Source organism: Rhincodon typus, chromosome 12, assembly GCF_021869965.1.
Source record: "Rhincodon typus isolate 14 chromosome 12, sRhiTyp1.1, whole genome shotgun sequence".
In the NCBI taxonomy this organism is placed as follows: Eukaryota; Metazoa; Chordata; class Chondrichthyes; order Orectolobiformes; family Rhincodontidae; genus Rhincodon; species Rhincodon typus.
The window spans coordinates 65,936,798-65,962,771 of record NC_063343.1 but is presented as its reverse complement, the minus strand read 5'-3'; the positions used below and the strand labels follow the sequence as shown (position 1 = coordinate 65,962,771).

Sequence of the window (25,974 nt, the reverse complement as noted above, 5' to 3'; positions counted from 1 at the left end):
TCATTAAATAACCTGTGTTTTTTCTTCATCTATTAACTCCCACCAGTAAATCCTGCTCCTATGATGCTGCTTGGCCTGCTGTGTTCATCCAGCCTTGCACCTTGTTGTCTCGTAAATCCACCCATGTTTTTCCAGTTGATTAATTTTACATGTAAAGCCCGTTAAGGGCAATGCAGACCATCAGAGGTGAGGGACAGGGATGGAACAGGGAGGTGACAAGCAACATGAACATAGGGCATGGTACTGTGTAGCACAGGAATGGGCCCTTCGGCCCACAGTGTTGTACCAAACATGACGCCAAATTAAAGTAATCCTTTCTGCTGGCTCTTGGTCCATATCCCTCCATTTTTTGCATATTCATGTGGTTATCTAAAAGTCCCTTAAATGCCCCTACTCTGTCTGCCTCCACCACCACCCCTGGCAGCGCGTTCCACACTCCTACCACTCTGTAAAAAACTTGCCCCTAACGTCTCCTTTGAACCTATCCCTCTCACTTTAAATGCATGCCCCCCTAGTTTTATCATTTCAACTCTGGGTGAAAGAATATGACTGTCAACCCTATCTGTGCATCTCATAATTTTATAGACTTCCATCAAGTCTCCCCTCACCCTCCACCGCTCCAGAGAAAACAACCCGAGTTTTTCTAGTCTCTCCTTACAGCTCAATTCCAGGACTTGAACCTGGACGTCCTGGCTCAGAGGTCTTAAATATTTTTATGAATTCATACTTGTAAGGAAGTCAGGTGGCCTAATTAAAATGACAGCAAGACTGTCAATTTGTAGCTAAGTGGAATGATTAATTTAGCATAAGATATGACTCTATAAACTAGGCAGTAATTAGCACAGCTTATCAGGTTCTTCTTCCCTGGATAATGAATGCGCAAAACTCTGGACTGGATTTGTTATGTAGAATTGATCTCTTTATGAGATTTTAAACATTTGTGGTCCCTTCACCCTCAGTGCTGGGGCTATTCGTACCTTCAGATCCAGGGTAGAGGTGATCGGTCTTGCTGGATCTCTGCTGCAAACACCCTGGTTTTGACCTCCTTTCCTGCAGAATTTTGAAAACCAAGAGAAAACTACTAAACAGATTCACTAAAGAGCCAGTGTCAATAAATGTGGAGCTGGAAAAGCACAATAGGTCAGACAGCATCCGAGGTGCAGGAAAGTCAACGTTTCGGACCAAAACCATTTGTCAGTCCTGATGAAGAGTTCTGACCCGAAACATTGATTTCCCTGCTCCTCAGATGCTGTCTGGCCCTCTGTACTTTTCCAGCTCCACATTTATTGACTGTAGCTTCCAGCATCTGCAGTCCTTATTGTCTCCAGGTCACTAAAGAACCAGGCCTTCAAGGGGCACCAGAACAACACGTGATTTTCAAAAGGAAGTTTGATATTCAATAAAAAAGCTGGTTGGTGCTGGACAGTGTAGTCCTGCCCCTGAGGTAGCCACAGAAGGTCTCATCAACCAAGTAGAGATCATATGTTCGGGTACATTCGATGTAAATGGAACCAAGGAGGTGAGACAGGCAGGCGGGTTCTCCTTCTATATATACATTTTCCTACTCAACCGGTTCAGAGTTGCCATTATATTCCTGTACTCAAGACTCTTGGCTTAGAGGTAGGGACATTACCACTGCACCACCAGAGATCTGGAGTATGACATGAACCTACAACCTCCTAACTCAGAGTTGAGAGTCTTACCCAGCAAGCTCACGTAAGACGATTAGATATAGGGACAGAATTAGGCCATTCGACCCATCAAGCCTGCTCCACCATTCAATCATGGCTGATATGTTGCTCAATCCCATTCTCCCCTTGATCCCCTGACTAATCACAAACCGATCTATCTCTCTCAACGACTTGGCCTCCACAACCCTCTGTGGTAATGAGCTCCACAGATTCACCACCTTCTCTTATAGACATGGTACTGTCATGCTTTTTAGCTGGAATAGACTGGGTTGCATTCCCTGTGGGTGGGCTTTGAACCTGGGACTCCTGGGCCAGAAGCAGGGACGTTGCCGCAGGCTATCTTTCCTACATTGCTCTGAAAACCCTCGAAGAACTACTTGCAAATAAACTAAGTTAATGATTGTTAACCTCTCGTAGGGACACAGCAGTACAAACCAAGACTTTGATACAAACTAATTGAAATAAATGAAAATGTTGTTTTGGTGGGAGATGATGCCGCCACCGCCCACCAGCCCCTGCAGTGCCCACTGGTTATCGACAGCCCCTAGCATGTTCTTGGACACTGCATAGTCTCTCTCTAGGGCTCAGAAGTAACCGCAGAAAAGAAGCAAGCTTTCTTTCTTATGTTTTGCAATCAGCCTACTCAGAGATGTTATTACACATCTTTGCAGCAGGTGGGATTTAGATCCCAGTCCTCCTGGCTCTGTGGCAGGGACACTACCACTGCAGCACAACAACATTGTTATTACATACAACTGAATGGCCTTTTTTTACCACTACCTTGTGTTACTTTTCACCCATTATCTGCCGTCACTAAATCACCCGTGTTTCCAATTAATCAAATTATATGCAATGCGTGGGAAGACAATGCTGACCACCAAAGGTAAGGGAGTCTCCTCTTTTATAAACCATCTATGACTCACCAGGGCACATGGTTGATTTTTAATTGACCTTGAGCATTTGCTCCTGATCTACTACTTTATTAAATAATAAGACTCTCAGGCGTTCAGACGTTTTATCAATTTCTATTCCATCTCACAGACTGGTACAACTTTATGCCATTAGAGACTCATATGCAAACCAAGGTTACAAAAGTTCATTCACATTGTAAACTCGTGTTTAAACTTATCCAGACACACATAAAAAGCATAGTGAAGCAACAGAATTTGAAAAATGGTTCATTTTTTTTGCAAAGCGTAATTTAAAGCATAAACGAAAACAGAAATTGCTGGAAAAGCTCAGCAGGTCTGGCAGCATCTGTGGAAAGAAATCAGAATTAATGTTTTAGATCCGGTGATCCTTCCTCAGAACTGAAAACACAGATGCTGCCAGACCTGCTGAGCTTTTCCAGCAATTTCAGTTCTTGTATCTGATTTACAGTATCCGCAGCTCCTTCGGTAATTTAAAACATGATTTTCTAACAAGATTGTACTTTGTTTTTTATGGTATATATTTTCATAGGATTATTAACATCGAAATATATTCTTTTATCATACATTGCTTTATTTCTCAACTGTATATTTCTATCACAAAAACTAAAGATCTGCAGATACTGGAAGTCTGAAACTAAAACAAAAATTGCTGGAGAAGCTCAGCAGGTCTGTGGAGAGAAAAACACAGTTAAAGTTTCAGTCTGGTAACTAGAACATAGAACATAGAACAGGGAACAGTACAGCACAGTACAGGCCCTTCGGCCCACGATGTTGTGCCGAACTTTTACCCTAATCCTAAGGTCTATCTAACCTCCACCCCTACCTTATACTATCATCCATATGCCTATCTAATAGCCGCTTAAATGTCCCTCATGAGGCCGACTCCACTACCCTCTCCGGCAATGCATTCCACGCCCCTGCCACTCTCTGAGTAAAGAACCTACCTCTGACGTCTCCCCCTTATCTACCTCCACTCAGTTTAAAACTATGCCCCCTCGTAATAGCTACCTCCACCCTAGGAAAAAGTCTCTGGCTGTTCACTCTATCTATACCTCTGATCATTTTGTACACCTCTATCAAGTCACCTCTCATCCTTCGTCGTTCTAAAGAGAAAAGCCCTAGCTCTCTCAACCTTTCCTCGTAAGACCTTCCCTTCATTCCAGGCGACATCCTGGTAAATCTCCTCTGCACAATTTCCAACGCTTCCACATCTTTCCTGTAATGAGGCGACCAGAGCTGGACACAATACTCCAGATGTGGCCGACCCAGGGTTTTGTATATTTGGAGCATAACTTCACGGCTCTTGAACTCGATCCCTCTATTAATGAAAGCTAACACACCATAGGCCTTCTTAACAACTCTATCCACCTGGATGGCAGCTTTCAGGGAACTGTGAACATGAACCCCAAGATCCCTCTGCTCTTCCACACTGCCAAGAATCTTTCCGTTAACCCTGTATTCTGCTTTCAAGTTTGTCCTTCCAAAATGAATCACCTCACACTTTTCAGGGTTAAACTCCATCTGCCACTTCTCAGCCCAGCTCTGCATCCTATCAATGTCCCTTTGTAACCTAGAACAGCCCTCTGCACTGTCCACAACGTGACCCACCTTCGTATCATCCGCGAACCTACTAATCCACCCTTCCACTCCTTCATCCAAATCATTTACAAACTGTTACATGTTCTACAGGCTGAATGTCACTACAGTTAACTCTGCTTTCTGTCCACAGATGCTGCCAGGCCTGCTGAGCGTATATTTCCATCAGTTTGTTTCTCATTTTCTGGATGTTGGTGTCCTTTCAGGAATGAAGCTGGTGAACGGAGTGATAAAGAGTCTGTTGGATTCAGTGGACAGATGTGACTGGCCTTCAGTTCTCCTCCAGGTTACGGATACCACTCTGTCTGTGTCTAAGGGGGAGGTGAGCACAGGTTCTACTTGACACCTCAATGTCACTCCCCTTCACACCCGCTTTCTCACCCTCAAACCCTGCAATCAAGACACGGAGAATCATCACATTCTATGCTGATCTGTGTGTAATCCTTGTGTCAATAGAACAGAGAACATAGAACAGTACAGCACAGTACAGGCCCTTTGGCCCATGATGTTGTGCCGACCTTTTACCATAATCCTAAGGTCTATCTAACCTCCACCCCTACCTTATACTATCATCCATATGCCTATCCAATAGCCGCTTAAATACCCCTAATGAGGCCGACTCCACTACCCTCTCTGGCAATGCATTCCACGTCCCTACCACTCTCTTGAGTAAAGAACCTACCTCAGACATCTCCCCTGTATCTACCTCCACTCACTTTAAAACTATGCCCCCTCGTAATAGCTACCTCCACCCTAAGGAAAAGTCTCTGGCTGTCCACTCTATCTATACCTCTGATCATTTTGTACACCTCTATCAAGTCACCTCTCATCCTTCGTCATTCTAAAGAGAAAAGCCCTAGCTCTCTCAACCTTTCCTCGTAAGACCTTCCCTCCATTCCAGGCAACATCCTGGTAAATCTCCTCTGCACCTTTTCCAACGCTTCCACATCTTTGAGGCGACCAGAACTGGACACAATACTCCAGATGTGGCCGAACCAGGCTTTTGTATAGCTGGAGCAAAACATCATGGCTCTTGAACTCGATCCCTCTATTAATGAAAGCTAACAAACCATACGCCTTCTTCACAACTCTATCCACCTGGGTGGCAGCTTTCAGGGAACTGTGAACATGAACCCCAAGATCCCTCTGCTCTTCCACACTGCCAAGAATCTTTCCGTTAACCCTGTATTCTGCTTTCAAGTTTGTCCTTCCAAAATGAATCACCTCACATTTTTACATGTTTCATTTCATCTGCTGCCTGAGTCCAGTGCTCTGAAACACCATCCTGAAACCTTTCTGCCTTTCCATCTGTCTCCCTATTTTATTAACACAGTAATTCAAGCCTACTGGGGTGGCACGGTGGCTCAGTGGTTAGCACTGCTGCCTCACAGCACCAGGGACCCGGGTTTGATTCCACCCTCGGGCGACTGTCTGTGTGGAGTTTGCACATTCTCCCTGTGTCTGTGTGGGTTTCCTCCGGGTGCTCCAGTTTCCTCCCACAGTTCAAAGATGTCCAGGTTAGGTGGATTGGCCATGCTAAATTGCCCATAGTGTCCAGGGATGTTTGGGTTAGACATGGAAAATGCAGGGGTAGGGGAATGGGTCTGGGTGGGATGCTCTTCAGAGGGGCAGTGTGGACATGTTGGGCTGAATGGCCTGTTTCCACACTGTAGGGGAATCTATGATCTACTGCTCTGGCCCAGACTTCAGTCACCTCTTTCTAATTACTTCCTTAGCCTTACAGGCAGACAAGTCAACAGCACAGAATAAGGCCCTTCAGCCCATCGAATTGATGCCAGTCAACAATAGCCATCTAACTATTCTAAAACATTTCCCAGCACTTGGCCTATGGCCATGAATACCTTAGTGTTACAAGTGCACATCTAAACACTTCTTCCATGTCATGAGGGTTTCTGCACCTACCACCCTTTACAGGGAGTGAGTTCTAGATTCTCACCACCTGCTGTGTGAAAAAGTTTTTTCTCACATCCCCGTTAAACCTCCTGCCCCTGACTTTAAATCTATGCCCCGGTCATTGATTCCTCCACCAAAGGGGAAATGCTTCTTCCTGTCTATGCTGTCTATATTCCTCATAATTGTATACATCTCCATCATATCCCCTCTGCTCTAAGGAAAGCAACCCCAGTCTGTCCAATCTCTCTTCAGAACTGAAACTCTCCAGCCCAGGCAACATCCTGATAAAACTCCTCTGCACCCCCTCCAGTGCAATCACATTGCTCCTATAATGTGGATTCCAGAATTGGTACAAGTTGTGTTGTTTGTTCTATACAGGAGAGCAGGGAGCTGTGTTGGCAGTGCCAGGTACGGTACTTGACCTTCCTGGGCATTGGGAAGGACCCACATACCTTCGGCCTCATCGTGGACACGGGACTCCAGCATTTTGAGTGCCACGTTTTCTGGTGTGAGCCTGACGCTGGCTACATCTCTGAGGCCATTCAGGCAGCTTGTATGGTGAGTCTTCTTGTAGTGCTGGGTGTCACAGGAACAGGCCACTCAGCCTGCTGCCCCCGTACTGGCTCTGTGTGTTGCCCCCATTCCCACCGCTCTTTCCCCTGAAATGTAGAATCATGGTGTGGTTGAACCCTCAAGCAAAGAAGGCCATTCGGCCCATTGTGCCTGTTTCAGCTCTTCAAAGAAGCTGCCCAATGAGCTCAATAATAGTCCTTCTAAAGCATTCAAACCTGGAGTAAAAGTAAAGTTGCCACAGTCCCAGAGGATCAAAGGGCTGCTGTCCCATTAGAGAGAGAGAGAGACGACCGGTGGTGTTTTAGCCTGAGGGTCATCGTGTATGTGAGCGTGATTGAGGAGGTAACTGAACCAAAAAGAATAAAATTTAAAGCAAATACAGCAGGCTCCAGAGCAGCTGTTGTGTAATGTCCCTAGCCCTGGACCGGGAGGCCTGGGTACAAGCGGGGAGGCAATGGCCTAGTGGTATTATCACTGGACTGTTGATCCAGAGACCCAGGTAATGTCCTGGGTTCAAATCCTGCCACAGCAGATGGTAGAATTTGGATTCAATGAATATCTGGAATTAAGAGTCTAAATGCTGCCTAGCCAGTGACACCCTCATCTTGTGAATGAATAAAGGACAAAAAAAAAGTCCCACCTGCTTCAGAAGTGTGTAGTGACATCTCTGAACCGGTAGATTAGAAAATATCAAACACCCTCCAGAGTTTGTGTCGAGTCAGGTCCAATGAAAGAGGTTTGTAGTGTAAAAGATTAATGTGATTATACAAATAAGATCATTTGCAGCATCATTGGGAAGGTCACAAGACCACAAGAAGCTAATTCTCTCACAAGGTGAAGCCTTGACCTGTTCCTAGTTTGTACTTACCACATCTCCCCACACTCTGTGCCAACCCTGTGCAATTCTTTGCAAGCTCCCTATAGTAGATCTAACTCTAACATTTCTTATAACCATTCTACACTTGTAAACTTAAATTCTATATCTGTAAAAGTTACTAATAATGTTCTTTCATGGCTCTGTCCAAATCGTTTAGGTCTGTACATCCTTGCTTACTATGATCTGCCTGTACTGCTCATAAACAAAGCTTTTCACTGTACTTTGGTACACATGACAATCAGTCAATCAATGTTTGCTAAGAGCGAAGACTTCTGTGAGTTTTATCAGCCCTGCCCCCAGACACATTTGAAAAGTAGGGGGTTTGGGGTGGGGCACTTTTAATTTATTTACTCACAATGTCACTGGCTGTGCCAGCATTTGTCATGTATTTTTAATCGCCCCTTGAGAAGGTGGGGGTGAGCTGCCTTCTTGAACCGCTGTAGTCAGAGTGCTGTGGGTTGACCCACAATGCCATTAGGGAGGGAATTCCAGGATTGTGACCCAGTGACAGTGAAGGAACGGCAATATATTTCCAAGTCAGAATGGTGAGTGGCTTGGAGAGGAGCTTGAAGCTGGTGGTCTTCTCATATATGTGCTGCCCTTGTCCTTCTAGATGGAAGTGGTCGTGCGTTTGGAAGGTGCTGTCTGAGGAACTTTAGTGAATTTCTGCAGGGAATCTTGTAGATAGTACACACTGCTGCTACTGAGCGTCGGTGGTGGAGGGAGTGGATGCTTGTGGATGTGGTGCCAATCAAGTGGGCTGCTTTGTCCTGGATGGTGTCAAGCTTCTTGAGTGTTGTTGGAGCTGCACCCATCCAGGCAAGTGGGGAGTATTCCATCACACTTCTGACTTGTGCCTTGTAGATGGTGGACAGGCTTTGAGGAGTCGGGAGGTGAGTTACCCACCACAGTATTCCCAGCTTCTGGCCTGCTCTTATAGCCAATCTGTTAATGTGGTGAGTCCAGTTGAGTTTCTGGTCAATGGTAACCCCAGGATGTTGATAGTGGGGGATTCAGTGATGGTAACACCATTGAATGTCTAGGGGCGGTGGTTAGATTGTCTCTTATTGGTGATGGTCATAGCCTGGCATTTGTGTGGCGCGAATATCACTTGCCACTTGTCAGCCCAAGTCTGGATATTGTCCAGATCTTGTTGCATTTGAACACGGACTGCTTCAGTATCTGAGGAGTTGTGAATGGTGCTGAACATTGTGCAATCATCGGCAAACATCCCCGATTCTGACCTTATGATGGAGGGAAGGTCATTGATGAAGCAGCTGAAGATGGTTGGGCCTAGGACACTACCCTGAAGAACTCCTGCAGAGATGTCCTGGAGCTGGGATGATTGACCTCCAACAACCACGACTATCTTCCTATGTGCCAGGTATGCCTCCAACCACTGGGGAGTTTGCTCCTGATACCCATTGATTCCAGTTTTGCCAGGGCTCCTTGATGCCACCCCCAGTCGAATGCAGCCTTGATGTCAAGGGCTGTCACTCTCATCTCCCCTCTTGAATTCAGCTCTTTTGTCCATGTTTGAACCACGGCTGTAATAAGGTCAGGAGCAGAGTGGCCCTGGCGGAACCCAAACTGAGCGTCACTGAGCAGGTTATTGCTGAGCAGGTGCTGCTTGATAGCGCTGTTACTGACACCTTCCATCACTTTACTGATGATCGAGAGGAGATTGATGGGGCGGTAATTGGCCGGGTTGGATTTGTCCGGCTTTTTGTGTACAGGACATACCTGGGCAATTTTCCGCATTGTCGGGTAGATACCGGTGTTGTAACTGTACTGGAACAGCTTGGCCAGGGGAACAGCAAGTTCTGGAGCACAAGTCTTCAGTACTATTGCCGGAACGTTGTCAGGGCCTGTAGCCTTTGCAGTATCCAGTGTCTCCAATTGTTTCTTGATATCACGTGGAGTGAATCAAATTGGCTGAAGACTGGTATCTGTAACGCTGGGGACCACTGGAGGAGGCCGAGATGGATCATCCACTCGGGACTTCTGGCTGAAGATTGCTGCGAATGCTTCAGCCTTATCTTTTGTACTGATGTGCTGGGCTCCTCCATCATTGAGGATGGGGATATTTGTGGAGCCTCCTCCTCCAGTGAGTTGTTTAATTGTCCACCACCATTCACGACTGGATGGGGCACGACTGCAGAGCTTAGATCTAATCCGTTGGTTGTGGGATCACTTAGCTCTGACTATCACTTGCTGCTTTCGCTGTTGGCATGCAACTAGTCCTGTATGGTGGCTTCACCAGGTTGATACCTCATCTTCAGGTATGCCTGGTGCTGCTCCTGCACTCTCCATTGAACCAGGGTTGATTCCCCGGCTTGATGGTAATGGTTGAGTGGGGGATATGCCGGGCCATGCGGTTACAGATCGTGCTGGAGTACAATTCTGATGCTATTGATGGCCCACAGTGCCTCATGGATGCCCAGTGTTGAGTTGCTAGATCTGTGCGAAGTCTGTCCCATTTAGCACAGTGATAGTGTCACACAACACAATGGAGGTTGTTCTCAATGTGAAGGTGGGATTTCATCTCCACAAGGACTGTGCAATGGTCACTCTTACTGATACTGTCATGGACAGATGCACCTGCAGCCAGCAGATTAGTAAGGATGAGGTCAAGTATGTTTTTCTCTCTTGTTGGTTCCCTTACCACCTGCTGCAGACCCAGTCTAGCAGCTGTGTCCTCTAGGACCCGACCAGCTCGATCAGTAGTACCGCTGCCGAGCCACTCTTGGTGGTGAACATTGAAATCCCCCACCCAGAGTACATTTTGTGCCCTTGCCATCCTCAGTGCTTCCTCCCAGTGTTGTTCAACATTGAGGAATACTGATTCATCAACTGAGGGAGGGCAGTATGTGGTAATCAGCAGGAGGTTTCATTGCCCATGTTTAACCTGAAGCCATGGGACTTCATGGGGTCTGGAGTCAATGTTGAGGACTCCGAGAGCAACTCCCTCCCGACTGTATACCACTGTGCCACCCCCTTTGCTGGATCTGTCCTGCTGGTGAGACAGGACGTATCTAGGGATGGTGATGGTGGTGTCTGGGACATTGTAAGGTATGATTCTGAGAGTATGACTATATCAGGCTGTTGCTTGACCAGTCTGAGACAGCTCTCCCAATTTTGGCACTAACCCCCAGATGTTAGTGAGGAGGACATTGCATGTCGACAGGGCTGTTTCTGCCGTTGTCTTTTCCGGTGCCTCGGTCGATGCCGGGTGATCCATCCAGTCCCATTTCTTTGAGACTTTGTAGCGATTGGTACAACTTTGTGGCTGCTAGACCATTTCAGAGGGGAGTTGAGAGTCAACCACATTGCTGTGGGTCTGGAGTCATATACAGGCCAGACCAGGTAAGGATGGCAGATTTCCTTCACTGAAGGGTTTTAATGAACCAGATGGGTTTTTTCCTGACATTCAACAACAATTTCATGGTGATCAGGAGATTCTTAATTCTAGATTTTTAAAAATTGAATTCAAATTCCACCATCTGCCATGGCAGAATTTGAACCCAGAACCCCAGAACATTAGCTGAGTTTCTGGATTAATAAATCTCATGAAAACACCACTAGGCCATTGCCTACCAAGCCAGGATGGTGAGGTGGCTTGGAGGGGAACTTGCAGGCAGTGGTGTTCCCATATATATGCTGCCCTTGTCCTTCTAGATGGTAGGAGTTGTGAGTTTGGAAGGTGCTGTTTAAGGATTTTCGGTAAATTTATGTAGTGCACCTTGTAGATAGTACACACTGCTGCTACTGAGCGTCAGTGGTGGAGGGAGTGAATGCTTGTGGATGTAGTGCCAATCAAGCGGCTGCTTTGTCCTGGATGGTGTCAAGTTTCTGAGTGAAATTGCACCCATCCAGGCAAGTGGGGAGTATTCCATCACACTCCTGACTTGTGTCTTGTCGATAGTGGACAGGCTCTGGGGAGTCAGGAGGTGAGTTGGACTTGTTCTTCTTAGGGATCAGAAGGTTATGTGGCAATATAAGAGGTGTTCAAAATGGTGGCACATTTGAATAGATATATCTGCCCGGCTCCACTCCACTCATGAACAAGAGGAGGTCATAAATCCAAACATCAGCAACAGCAGCAGGATGAGGTCATTCAGCCCTTCAAGCTTCCTCTGCTAGTCAAGGTAAATAGGTAGAAGCTGATTTGAGGCTATTCGCAAGACACAAGCATGATGAGAAGAATTTTACTTTTCACTGGTGTGATCTGGAATGCAGTGCCTGCAAAAGTGGTGGATTCATATTGAAGAAATAATTTTTAAAAAAGGATTGAGTGAGCACTTGGAAAAGGAAGAATTTGCAGGGCAATGGGTAGAGAAGCTAATTGGATATCCCCCTCAAAGAGACAACACAGATACAAATGGGCAAATGGTCTCCTTTTTTAGTGAGATTCTTCAGGAGAGTGTGCCCTTTGTCAGGAGTGAGCATGGGACAATGTCAGGTCTGACTGTGCCCAGCCCAATGGTGAAATGTTCTTTGAAAGGGAGAGGACAGAAAATAATTGATCCCCAATCATCTCCTGAAGGAATCAATTATTCCCCCACCCACCATCCCCAGCATTGCTGCCCTTTAAACAATGTGCCATTTGCCAGTCTCTGACTCCGTTCCTCGTCCAAGGTCCATTAACCCATTGTTGTCCTTCCATCCTACAGCTACAATACCAGAAGTGTTTGGTGGCTACAGCTCCCACAGTGAGATCAAAGAGGGCCACTCACTCACAGGCACCCTCTTCAGGCCTGAAGAAGCACCTGTCTTCCCCAATGATTGATGGTGCGGGTGCCACGCCTGGACCCCTCCTCTCTGCCCCCAAGTTCACCAGTGGCTCCAATCTGAAACGTGGCATCCTGGCCCTGCTGGACACCTTTAAACACAAGCATTCGGTGTTGCAAATGCCATAGTGTCACAGGGGGAGGGGCGGTGGCGGTGTTGGGGAGCGGCAGAAGTGGACGAGGCTGGGGGAATGGTTCTTGAGGTGAGGTTGGAGAAAGGGAGCCTTGGTGAGTTGGGGTGGTGAGTGATGGGGCATGTGGGTGGGTGGAGAAGGGATAGGGTCTTGGGAATGGGAGAGGAACTAGGATCCACAATTGGTGGGTTTGAGGGGGAAGGCCACAAGCTATTGGGTGACAATTTAGGAGTGGGAGGGGTAAATAGTTGTGAGGGTGGGGGAGATATTAAGGGAGATGGGGGGTTCTGTGTGAAGGGCGAATATCAGATTATAGAGTGGCAGGTTAGGTGGGGAGGGTGTTTAGGCACAAGGGAGAAGGGAGGTGAAAATGGGAGAGTGGACGTGATGGGGAATAAGCCAGTGAGATGCGGGCGGGGATTGAGCCAGAGATGGGGAAGGTGGTAGGGAGTTCTGTGTCGGATGTGGGTGGGCACAGTGGGGATGAGGGCTGGTTCATTGAGAAATTGGGAGAAGGTGGGGGGAGGAGGGACCACACACAAGGGACCTGGTTTTAATCAGTAATTAATCTAAGGTGATTGACAACTATAGAAATAGTCATGAGTTGCATTTATTTTAATTTTATAGGAGTGTGGTGGAACAAATGGTAAGGTTCCTCTTTGGAGAGTTACTGCATTATCAGAATTGTATGGAAAATCGAATTCCATTTGGTTCCAATTTAAGCTGCAGGTAACACTGGAGACGCAAATTCCTGGAAGACAAGCTCACAACCACTTGGTGAGGTCATGTTCTCTCAATCAATGTTTCTCATGGACTCTTCCCTAATGCCTGGTGCTGCACTGTTGAAAGAATTCAGGGGAGAAACAGGGAGAACCCATCCGAGGCAATTCACTTCCTTTGCTCCCTCTGCTCCACTCCACTCATGAAGAAGAGGAGGTCATAAGGCCAAACAGCAGCAGGATGAGGTCATTCAGCCCTTCAAGCTTCCTCTGCTGGTTGTCATCATGGGATTTGAACCCATGGATACAGAGCATTAGCCCGGGCCTCTGAATGACTGGCCCAACGAGATTACGGCTAAGCTGCTGTGTCCGCCATTCAGGGAGTCAAGAAGGATAAAGCTAGGATAGGAAAATGGAGTTGAGTTCAGTGATCAGAGGGCAGTATAGCCTCCTCCTGGGTGTGGTGGGGCCTTTGTAGGTGATCAGGCTACGGGCTCCTCTCATAAAGGGGCAGTGCTGGTGTAACCAGAAACTGCTTCACATTTCCTCCTCACGGCCAGGAAATTTGACCTCTGTGTTTCACTCAATAAAGTTGCAGCCATTGTAAAACATTCTCAAAAGCGATGTTATCACTTTGAGTCCCCATAATGATTCAACCACAGGGACTGGCGGAGAACGATGTTGTGAACAGACCATTGTTTATTAAATAAACTGAATTGTGAATGTGAGAATGGTGGCCTTTTTCTTAATAGTTTCAGCTGACAGATATCAGAACTCTCTAAGCAATACTTGGTCTTGATACTTTAATTGTCTCAGACAATTTTTGTGTCTTGGTCCTGTCCTATTCACTGCCCTCCTCACTCGCACACTCCCTCTCCCCTTCTTAACCCAGTCAATAACTGGTGAAGGAGCATAAGCAGGTGAACTCACCATGATCATTTCCTCTTCAGGTACTGGCCCCCTTTTCCTTCGAATCAGATTTCTGTCCCTGCCTCAGCAATGATCCAGCTCTTATCAAAGGTGCAGACAGTATCCTCTGACACTGTGACAAAAAGAAACTTCCCTGTTCTCTCTTTAGCCTCTGGCATGGGATCGAAATGGTGAGCGACTACACAGCTCTGAGCTGCAGAGGGATCCGGGAGGTTAGTGCATGGATCACCTGTGGTTAATATGCAGGTACAGCAAGTAATCAGGAAAGCTAATAGAATGTTGTATTTTATTATGCAGGGGACTGGATGTAAGAGTAGGCAGCTTATGCTTCAGTTACACACGATACTGGTGAGACCACATCTAGAGTACTGTGTACAGTACTGGTCACTGTACTCATGGAAGGATGGTAATGTGTCAGAAGGAGATCAGGGAAAGTTTACTAGACTAATACCTAGAATACATAGATTGCTTTCTGAGGCAAGACTAGAGCTAAACCTGTATCCTCTAGAGTTTAGAAGAGACTGAATTGAAACATGAAAGATCCTGAGGGGACCTGACCGGATGGATGATGAGGGAGAATCTAGAACTCGGGGCCATAGCACCCTTTAATTCTGAAGCTATGCCCTCTGGTCCCAGACTCTCCTATGAGGGGAAATATTCTCTAAGCATTGGCCCTGTGAAGTCCCTAAAGAATCCTATATGTTTCAATGAGATCACCACTCATTCTTCTAAACTCAGGGGAGCAGAGTCCCAACCTGCTTAGTTTTTGCTCATTAGAAATCCTTCCATACCAGACACCATCCTAGTGAACCTTCCCTGAACTGCCTCCTATGAAAGGATATCTTTCCTTAAATAAGGGGATTAAAACTGTTCTCTGTACTCCAAATGTGGTCACACCAGAACCTTGTAAAGTTGCAGTAAGACTTCCATACTCTTACACTCCAACCCCCTTGAAACATGGGCCAACATTCCATGAACCTCCCTGATTACCTGCTGCCCCTGTGAGCTAGCTTTCTGTGTTTGTGCACAACTCCCCCCAGGTCCCGTTGTGTTGCAGCTTTCTGCAATTTTTGTCCATCTAAATAATACTGTTCTTTTTGTTCTGCCTTCCAAACTGAACAACTTCACGTTTCCCACAATGTGCTCTATTTGTCAGCTTTTTGACAATTTACTCACCAGTATCTCTCTGTAGAAGGGTCTGGAGAAGGGTCTAGGCCCAAAACGTCAGCCTTCCTGCTCCTGTGATGCTGCTTGGCCTGCAGTGTTCATCCAGCTCGACGCCTTGTTGTCTCAGTATCTCTCTGTAAACTGTTTGTATCCCTCTCACAACCTGTCTTTCCACCTATTTGGTGTCAACTGCAAATTTGGCTACAGTACACTTGTTTCCTTCCACCTGTCATTAATGCAGTTCTCGAATCCCCAACCAGTGGAAAAGGTTTATCTTTACCTACCCTGTCTTTTGCAGTTAATATCTTGAAAACTTTGACCAGATTGCCTGTTAATCTTCGAAATTCCAAAGAAAACAGGCCTACTTTGTACAATCTCTCCTCATAACTTAAGCCCTGAAGTCCAGGTATCATTCTTGTAAACCTATGCTGTACTCCCTCCTAGGCCAATATGTGGTGCTCAGATCTGTTCACAGTATATACAATCAGACAAGGAACTGGACCATGGTGTCTGTTCCACCATTCAGAAGAATTGTAGCTGAACATAGCTCCACTTCAACTTTAGTTTCTGATCCCTCCATCCTTTAGATCCCTGGTATCTCAGCTAGTGGCAGCGGGTAGTGTCGCCATCTTTAAGCTAGAAGCTCTATGCTCAGGGACTTGATGTCCAATGGAGGAGGCATTTGTAAGTGGGCCAAACTGGGTGACTACCAACTTGGAAGTCCTTCCAACACATGCTAATGGCAGGTGGTGAGAGCAGGAGACATTCCTGGTCATCTATATTATGGGAAGAATATTGAAGTCTCAACCAACACTATCTGTAGCTTCAGGCTACAACATGCAGGTAAAAGGGCGTGTTGCCCTAAATGACTGGGAGTCTCCATGTGAACTGCAACACAGCACTAGCCCTTACAGAACCTATCAGTCTTCAATGTTAAACACACTCGACGACACAGCAGTTACCACCTTCTGAGTTAAGAAATTCCTCCTCATCTCAGTTCTAAATGATCAACCCCTGACCTTAGACCATTAGGGTGTTTGCACAGTCTTATTAGGGAAGGGGAGCAGTTGGAAAGGCCTACTGTTAAGATTGAAATTGTACTTAACCTTTCTCTTCTGCATTCACCAGTTGTCACAGCAGCTTTAACTAAACGATTCCGGTGGCTCGAATGTACAATACATCAGAAACAGAGTGAATCAGATCAGTTACATTGGTTTAACTGACAAACATTTTATAGAAAGCGTCAATGAAAGGTGATCGAACACAATGTTAGATTTCCACTTATGGGAAAGAATAAACTGCAAGTCTGTCAAGTGAAATAATCACCAAAAACAGGGAATTTAGGAGACCACAGTGTACCAGCAAGGTTCAATGCAAGCTGTAAGAACATCTCATCTTCCACTTGGGGACATTACAGTCTTCAGGAGTTCAATAACATGAACACCTCTTTCCATGTCTATTACCCACCCCAAACTCCAGGACCAGTCATAACATGGGCAGAAGTCAGATAACACCAGGTTATAGTCCAACAGGTTTATTTGAAATCACAAGCTTTTGAAGCGCTGCTCCTTCGTCAGACTGAATAAAGGAGCAACGCTTCGAAAGCTTGTGATTTCAAATAAACCTGTAGGACTATAACCTGGTGTCGTCTGACTTTGTCCACCCCAGGCCAACATCGGCACCTCCACATCCTGTTATGACATGGGTAGCTTTCAACACAGCCAACCCAATTCCATCCCCTCATTATTACCTATCTAGCTTTCCTTCTTCCCTGGCTTACTATTAACCATCCCTTTGTCTGCCCAACTTTTTTATTTTCTCTCTCTGGGTTCCACCTGCACCTACGTGCTCACTCCTTCCCTCTCTCACCCCTCCCCAGATATCAACATAAACTCCATTTTTCAATGTTGCCAAACTTGCCGAGTTTCTCCTGCAAACTGCTTTTGTTTCAGATCGTCAACATCCACAGCTCTGTTTTCTCAGGGAATCAAGGGATCTCGGGTCAGCCATGGTCTTAGTGAACGGTGGAACAGGTTCCTACTCCTTATGTCCTGTGCAATCCTGACTGTTCGCTGGGGCCTCACAGAGACAGCAGGCCAATTTGGTTTCTGGAATAACGCAAACTCAATTCGCTAAATCGCTGGTGTTTATTTGCAGTCGCTTTCCAGGCCTGTTGCAGGACAGGCTACAGTGCTGTGCTGGGCCAGCCCACAGCTAATGGAGCCCCATTACAGGGAGTGAATGATGGTTCTGTTACGCAGTTGCTGCACATACTCCTTGGCCTGGTCAAAGCCGGTTGTTGCCTTCTTCAGCGGGGGGCTTCCTTCCACCAGCTTGACAAAGTAGTGGCAGTAGACTTTGTCCATGATGCCAAACATCCCTCGCCCATGGTAGCGAATCCTCTTCAGATACTGACCCTTACTTGAGAATGACTCAGCTGAGACGGGTGGGGAAAAGAAGGAACAGGAAGTGAATTTTTTTCCTACAATGAGATAATCTACTTTTACCTTCTTACTGTCCCAACTTCTACAGCCAGCCTATGGCTCAGCAGATAGCAGGCTTGCCTCTGAGACACAAGGTTGTGAGTTCAAGTCACACTACAGGATTAGAGCACAAAAATTTAAGCTGACACTCTGCACAGCACTCCTTCGGTATCGCACCAGAGTGCCTGTCTTTTAGATTCCAAAGAAGAGAACAGGAGTTCACCCTGGTGTCCTCAGCAAATATTTATCCCTCAAGATAGCAAGAACTACAGATGCTGGAGTCAGAGACAACACAGTGTGGAGCTGGAGGAACACAGCAGGGTCCTGACCTGAAACGTCAACTTTCCTGCTCCTCTGATGCTGCCTGGCCTGCTGTGCTCCTCCAGCTCCACACTGTGTTATCTCTTATTTATCCCTCAATATAGTTATTACTACATTGCTGCATGTGGAAGCTTTCTGTGTGCAGATCATGTGCCATATATTACAGGATTGACTACACTTCAAATTATTTCATCAGCTATTACGTGTTCTCAGATTCTAGTAGATATCAAGAGTGAAAAATAAATGCCTGTCTTTTTAATTTTTTTCGAATGAACACCACTGGTAGCATAGCAATCATATCACAGGACGCGCAATCCCAGGCCTAGGCTGAAGCTCTGGGTTCATGTTCCACCACAGCAGCTCTTTTTGTTTCTAAAATCCATTTGTGGGATGTGGGTGTCACTGACTGGCCAGCATTTATTGCTCATTGCCCTCCAGATGGTGGTGGCGTGCTGCCTTCTTGAACTGTTGCAGTCCACCTGAGAGATTTGAAGTTCAGTTAATAAATTGAGAATTCCCTCCCCAGACCTCTTCACTTCTTTCTCCAATATTAAGCTGCTTCTCAAAACCGACCTCTCTAAGCAAGCTTTGGGCACTAATATCTCCTGATGCGACTTGGTACAAAGGAGCCTGGCTGATGGTGACTATGACAACTGTCGATTGTTGTTAAAAACCCACTCAGTTCACTAATGTCCTTAAGGGAAAGAAATCCACCATCCCTGCCTGGTCCGGACTGTATATGACTCCACACCCACAGCTGTGGGTAGATGACTCTTAACTGCCCTCTGAAATGGCCCAGCAAGCCACCCAGTTCCAGGGTAATTAGGGACGGGCAACAAAAACTGGGCCTTGCTGGTGACCCCCACATCCCATGAAAAAAATAAAGGAAAAAACTAAAAGCAAGGGTTTAGTTATTTATTACATTTCTGTCTGCGGGCGGTTGCTGGGTACAGATTGGGGGACACATTTCTGAAATTACAGAACTTTTTAAAAAAAAGCACAAACAAAAACAGAAATTGTATGGGAAAGTTCAGTTGAGTCGCTAGACCCGAAGTGTTAACTCTGATTTCTTTCCACAGATGCTACCAGACCTGCTGAGCTTTTCCAGCAATTTCTGTTTCTGTTTCTGATTTACAGCACCCGCAGTTTTTCGGTTTTTCAAAAAAGCGCCTCGTATTAAAACGTAATTTCAGTACCGGTGATGGTGAAACTAACAGACTTCTGTAAAATTACTGGGTCTGCTCTTACCTACGTATAGGTTCGATCTGTACTCCAGATTGTGGTTCCTGACAGCCATTTCTTGGGCTTCCAGAAGAACCTGAAAGAGGCAGCAAACAGAAGCACAGATTGAAGCACGATGATGAATGGACTAAATACCACAACTCCAAAAAGAAAGCAGTGAGACGGAGAGAGTGTGAAAATAAATAAACTTGAATTTGTACACCCCTTTCAACATGTCAGGATGCTACAAAGCACTTTACAGATAATGAAGTACGTTTTTGTTTCTTTATTCATTCACGGGATGAGGGTATTGCTGGTGAGGCAGCATTTATTGCCCATCCCTAATTGCCCAGTAGACAGTTAAGAGTCAACCACATTGCTGTGGGTCTGCAGTCACATGTAGGCCAGACCAGGTAAGGATGGCAGTTTCCTTCCATAAAGATGAGTTGTTAGAGCTTGCTGTTTACAAATAGTTTGCTGCATTCCTACAATACAGTTTTCTCAAGTGGTATGTTCAACTGAGGCCCCACCTGCAATGTCCACAGTACTGGATCAGTGTCACTTGGTTAAAAGTGTGACAACACTTGAGGTTCCTTCGAGACTCAGCTGGAGAAGTCAATACCATGAGGCTGTTGTCTCTCGTGGAGGTGTCTGAAACTACAGGATATAATTTAGGTAAGGCAAAATCCTTGCAGGCCATAGGGCTGCTCTCTCATTAGAGAGAGATGACTAGTTGGTGGTGGTTTAACCAGAGGGTCACTGTGCCTCAGGTGAGGGGGGATTTCGAGAAGGTGGGGCCTTCATGGTAACCCCAGCCGATGTGGGAATCGAAACAACTTTGTTGGCATCACTGTGCATCACAAACCAGCCATCCATCCAACTGAGCTAACCAACCCCCATACGTTATACACCTGTTCGAATGGCAGAGCTGGCTCAAAATGCTAAATGTCATGCACCTGCTGCTAAGTCTTATATTTTATTAGACATATAAATCACAGACTAGGAATGAGATATGAAACTGAGGGTCTGTCTGTTGTTGCACGGAGGATGTAACCAATCCTATAACTTATTCAAAGGAGAGCAGGAGTGTTTTCTCTGGTGTTCTGACCAACACTAATCCCAAAGCCAACATCAAAAACAGAAATTGGTGGTAAAGCTCAGCAGGTCTGGCAGCATCTGTGGAGAGAAGTCAGAGTTAATGCTCCAGGTCGAATGACCCTTCCTCTTAGCTTTTCCAGCAATTTCTGTTTTCTGTTTTTGATTTGCAGCTCTTTCGGTTTTTAATCAAGAATAGAATACCTGCTTATTTTGTTGCTGTTTTTGGAAGCTTGATCTGCATAAATTGCCTGCCATTTGCCCTATATAAGGGCATGGAAAAAGTACATAATTTGCTGTAAAGCAGTTTGGCATACCAGGTGCTATATAAATGCAATGATTTCTTTCACTGTGTCAGTGTTTAAAAATGAGCCCTCTAGGCCAGGTGCTTCATATCAGCAATTGCCCGAACCACCCCGTTCTTCAAGTCCATCTCTTACCTCCAACATAACCTTCGCTCCCTTTTTGTCATTGAACTGCAGCTGGGCAACCGCTTGGTCGAACGTCATCCCTCTGATCTGCAACACAAACCTTAATGTTCAAATCCTTCATACAGGTTACCACAATCTCCAGCAGCATCTTTCCGAGGCTCTCTACACAGCAACAAACCCATCTTCTAGAAAGGGCAGCAGATACATACACAGGAACATGAGTTGCACGTTTAAGACAGAGATAAGGAGAAATTTCTTCTCTAAAGGGGTAATGGGTCTGTGGAATTCTTTACTACACAGGTCTATCGAGGCTGGGATGTTGAGCACATTCAAGGGTGAGGGAGACAGATTTTTAAACAGTAAGGGAATGAAGGATTATGGGAAAAAGGCAGGAAAGTGGAGTTGATGATCATCAGATCAGCCACGATCCCATTGAATAGTGGAGCAGACTCAATGGGCTGAATGGTCTATTTCTGCTCCTAAGTTTTATTGACTTATCACAACTTGCACGTTCCTTTCAAACCTCTCACCATCCTGACTTGGAACAGCAACAGATTTCATTGCTGCTTTAATCTTGTTGGGTCAAAATCCTAACAGCACTGTGGGTGTCCATACACCACAAGAACTGCAATGGTTCAAGATGGTGGCTCACCATCACTTTCTCCAGGGCAGTTAGGGATGAGCAACAAATGCTTAGGTTTGCCAACAACACCCATAAACTGAACAATTTTTTTTAAATCCAAGCTAGCCAGATAAACAGAAGAAGCAAAAAGAAGAAAAAAAATCTTTGAGGAACCAGTCCAGACATGGAGCAAAACAATCTGCTTTTTCTGCTTGGGACCTGACCCTCATTCTGTAGCCTGACGGTTCCTTATTTTGGGATGGTTAAGGGTTGGATAACATGCAAAAACGTGTATAGGAAGCAGTCCTTTGCTCCACGCAGCTTATTTCACAAAACTGACGTCCTGACAGTGGTAAAAGCAAAATACTGTGGATCTAAAACAAACACAGAGAATGCTGGAGAAACTCAGTTCTGAAGGAGAGGTATATCAGACTTGAAACATTCACTTTCTCCACAGATACTGCCAGAGATTCTCTGCATTTGTTCCCGACAGAGAAAGTTGGGAATACTTTGGAAACTGTCTGAATGTGGTAGAAGGGGGATCAGGCAGCACTTGTCCTTGTAGTACAAGGGATTACGTCTGTGCGATGTAATGAGAAACAGTCTGTATTTCACCCTTGATGATCTTGGTCTCCCTTACAGCTCCGTGTCAAGATGAAGCCACTGCAAGATGTTTCTTAACTCAAGACAATGGTTTCATAACCTCAGCAGATTGTGGAAATATTCTTGAGCAGCATTACCAGGTCAGTGCTCACCCCTTTCCCTGGGCAGTGCCTCATTTTGCTGGCAAGACACAATTTACAGCTGTGGTCAGTGGAAGGTGAGGAGTTACTACAACAATGAAACTACAGAGAAGAGAGCTGAAGATTCTTTCTGGGTGAAGGTATCCACAAGCAAAGGCACCTTTAAAAAGGAGCAGGCTGAGTTGGGGATTACTGTCTCAGTCATCCAGCTCACCCGTGTGACCCAGGATTGGCACTGCCTGTCATGACAAGGAGCGAGACCAGGCAAGTGGCTAAATCTCCAAGGACATGTGGGCCAGTTTCGAGAAGAAAGGGCTTCCCTTTGTCCCGGTTGGGGAGAGTAGGGAATTCTGATTAGCAGCAGTGGGAATGGTACTGAGGTGAGCAGCCTCTCCACCTGATCTGCCTTTGAGCAGTATCCAATTTCCTAGAGAACATTTGTTTACCTTTAACATCACATTACACAATGTGCAGAAAACAGGGCCTTATCATTTACACCAGATACGTTACAAAAATCATCATAAAATAGGTTAACATTTATGCTACGTGCACTATCGAAATAATCAACAATCAACATGGTATTTTCTCCAGGCACATTACCATAATAACCATAAAACATACTCACCATTTTTGCCAGATACCACATTTTATCCTTGCTGTATTTGATTTGTCTCCTGCAGTGGTAAACTTCCTGTTGAAACACAAAACAATTTTTATAATCAAATGCTCAGCCTCAGCACTGTACAATTCCTTGTCTGTGCCTGGGACAATAGGACCGCACAGCACACTGCTCCTGCTTTGTGTGTAGGACCTCAGTGATCTGTGCCTGAGAGAGAGTCAGACACCATCACAATTGACCCACATACTAACACAATCAGAGACTCAGCACTTCCAGATCTGTGTGCAGAAAGCATTCCAAGCTGTGGTGCCACTGAAGGAACACTGTACACGTAACATGAACTCATTATCGCAGGGAGGAGTTACGTCGAATAGTACAAATGCAGGAAGGAAAATAGAGGTCCCGACCCGAAACGTCAAACTTTCCTGCTCCTCTGGCCTTCTCTGTTCCTCCAGCTCCACACTGTGTTATCTCAGACTCTACCATCTGTAGTTCTTTTCTTTACACAGAGAGTGGTGGGTGCGTGGAATGCGCTGCCGGTAGTGGTAGTGGAGTCAGATACTTTAGAGACTTTTAAGCGACTCTTGGATAGACACATGGAGGGTAGTAAAATGTAGGGTATGCAGGGTAGGTTGAGCTTAGTAGGATAATAGGTTGGCACAATATCGTGGGCCAAACGGCCTGTACTGTTCTATGTTCTTACTATCTCTAAGGAAAATAGAATGATGCCCTTTAATGTAAGGGGAATGGAATATAAAAGTAAGGATGTTTTGCTACAGTTGTAGTGGGCACTAGTGAGATCACATCTGGAATACTGTGCGCCGTCTTGGTCTCCACAGTTACAAAAGGACATCGTTGCATTAGAAGCAGTTCACAGAAGGCTCACTCTACTGATTTGTGAGAAAAGGTTGGACAAACTGGGCCTGTTATCCATTTCAGTTTTGAAAAGAGTAAGAAGCAATCTCATAGAGGCATGAAAAATCCTGAGGGGATTTGACAGGGCTCATGGTGGTGCTTCCCCTTTTGAGAGAGGTAGATACATTGTTGAGTAACAATTGAGTCTGAGGGTAGCAACAATCGGATGGACCATGATATTATTGAATGGTGGAACAGGCTCTGGGACTGAATTGCCTCCTATTTCATTACATTCGTGTACATAAAGTGGACACTGGATAAACTTCTATTTCTTTGCCACACGTGCTTGTAGTGATGGATTATACGAATGTGAGGCTTAAACACCAGCATGGACAAGTTGGGCTGAATGGCCTCTTTCTGTGCTGAATGTTCATTGCCACCTAAGAACAGGCTCAGCAACACGGGGCAACTTACCACGGGTCTGCGAGGCTCATCTGGCAGCTGCGGAGGGTAAACCACTCGGTTCTTCCTCTCCCAGTTCTTGGCAGGTAGAGGGAGGCTGCTGTGTATGTGGGACTGAGGAACAAGGCTGCATGATGCGAGCAATCTGTAAGCAGAGGCATAATAAAGTTGTGATTTATGATACATCTCAATACTTCAGAATCATGGAGCTGTTCAGCACAGAAACAGACCCTTCGGTCCAACTTGTCCATGCCGACCAAACATTCTAAATTAATCTAGTTCTATCTGCCAGCATTTGGCCCATATCCTGCTAAACCCTTCCTATTCATATACCCATTCAGATACCTTTTAAGTGTTGTAATTGTACCAGCCTCCACCCACTTCCTCTGGTGGCTCATTCGCTTCACGCACCACCCTCTGCGTGAAAAGGTACCCCTCAAGATCCACAGATTATCCCTTTACCATTTTAGATTCACAGAGGAAACTTTCCGATGACTTGTTCAAATTTCCAATCGGTGGAGTAGGTGTTGGAAGAGAAATGGTATTGCGGTGGCAATGTCAGAAGCCCAGGATTATACTCTGGGGCACAGATTCAAAGGCAAATATTGCAGTTGGTAGAATTTACATTTCATAAATCTGGAATTTAAATTTAGTCTGGTCATGGTGACCATGATATTAACATCAAATGTTGTAAAATCCCATCCGGGTCACCAACATCCTTTAGGGAAGAAAACCTGCCATCGTTACCTGGCATGGCCTGCATGTGACTCCAGACCCACAGCAACATGACTCTTAACCATCCTCCGAACTGACTCGGAGGGTTGAAAGGCAATTAGGGGTGGACAATAAACACTAGCCTTACCCAAATCTCATTAAAGAACAAAAAAAATTGCCAAGAATCAGCTGGATGGACAAAGACAGAAATGTGTGGATGAGTTCATGTGTAGATGTTCAGCAATCAAAAGGAGTTGCCAAGTACAGTTACAGAGAGAAAGGTAGAGCAGGGATAGTCTCCCTAGTGCCCTGGGCCACGATTTATCGCAATCAAAAGCACTTTAAAAAAATGGTAGATGGTCTTCTCCTGTTCTACCCAAACTTTACCCCACTGTAACCTCATTTGGAGGCTTAAAAAAATTGTTGGAACCCCTTACTGAGAACTGAAAGGGGGTGGGGTGTCAGGATGGGATGAGGGAGAAAAATCTGAGATCATGTGACCCTGCTTTGGGAAGAAACACTCCAAGAAATTACAGCAGTGCTGTTTGTGGGAGCTTCCTGTGCATAAATTGGCTGCAGGTTTTCGGGCATTACAACATTTTCCAAGATGGTGAAACACCACCCTGAGGCTGCGAGAGGCAGCACTAAGTAAACACAAGTCTTTCTTCAGGGTTCATAACCGCAGTCTTACCTGCTGTGAATGTGGGTCAGCAAACTCCTGATAAATGCAGCACCTACAAGACAGAAAACAGAGAGTGAGGGAGGGTGAGGAGGAAGCAACACTGCACTCACTGAGCTGCTGGAGGGTCAGGAGGGGAACACACTCACTGAGCTGCTGGGGGAAGGTGTTATGCATTCACTGAGGGGGAGCCCTCACTAAGGGAGATTGATGAGGGAGCCATCACTGAAGAGGACGGTGAGATTGAGGAGAGAGCTGTCACTGAGGGGGGAGGGTGAAGACGAGGAAAATGAGGTGGGAGTCCCTCGTGTGTGGGAGGGGAATGGTGAGGGGGGGGGAAGAGAATGGGGAGGGGGGGGGAAGAGAAAGGTGGGGGGGGGGGGGGGAGGTGGGGGGGGGGGGGATG

At 45.9% G+C, this 25,974-nt stretch overlaps 2 protein-coding genes across 2 annotated transcripts in view; one reads left to right on the top strand and one right to left on the bottom strand.

Moving 5' to 3' along the window:
- LOC109921393 (amyloid-beta A4 precursor protein-binding family B member 3-like) overlaps window positions 1-12,691 on the top strand; it is a 78,071-nt gene extending 65,380 nt beyond the window's left edge. The window contains exons 7-9 of the mRNA XM_048603493.1: window positions 4,426-4,541; window positions 6,512-6,691; window positions 12,257-12,691. Of these exons, the coding sequence (XP_048459450.1) occupies window positions 4,426-4,541; window positions 6,512-6,691; window positions 12,257-12,502 (542 nt within the window). The 3' untranslated portion in view covers window positions 12,503-12,691. The remainder of the gene's footprint in view (window positions 1-4,425; window positions 4,542-6,511; window positions 6,692-12,256) is intronic.
- A 3,842-nt stretch (window positions 12,692-16,533) lies between these two features.
- mrpl22 (mitochondrial ribosomal protein L22) lies at window positions 16,534-25,767 on the bottom strand. Its single transcript, XM_020521435.2, has 7 exons — window positions 25,718-25,767; window positions 25,581-25,623; window positions 24,188-24,320; window positions 22,865-22,930; window positions 20,884-20,961; window positions 19,376-19,445; window positions 16,534-17,760 (listed from the first exon to the last, which is right to left on the bottom strand). Exons 1-7 carry the CDS (start codon window positions 25,743-25,745, stop codon window positions 17,552-17,554), a joined length of 627 nt encoding a protein of 208 aa, XP_020377024.2. The 5' UTR covers window positions 25,746-25,767; the 3' UTR covers window positions 16,534-17,551.
- Window positions 25,768-25,974: the final 207 nt, after the last annotated feature.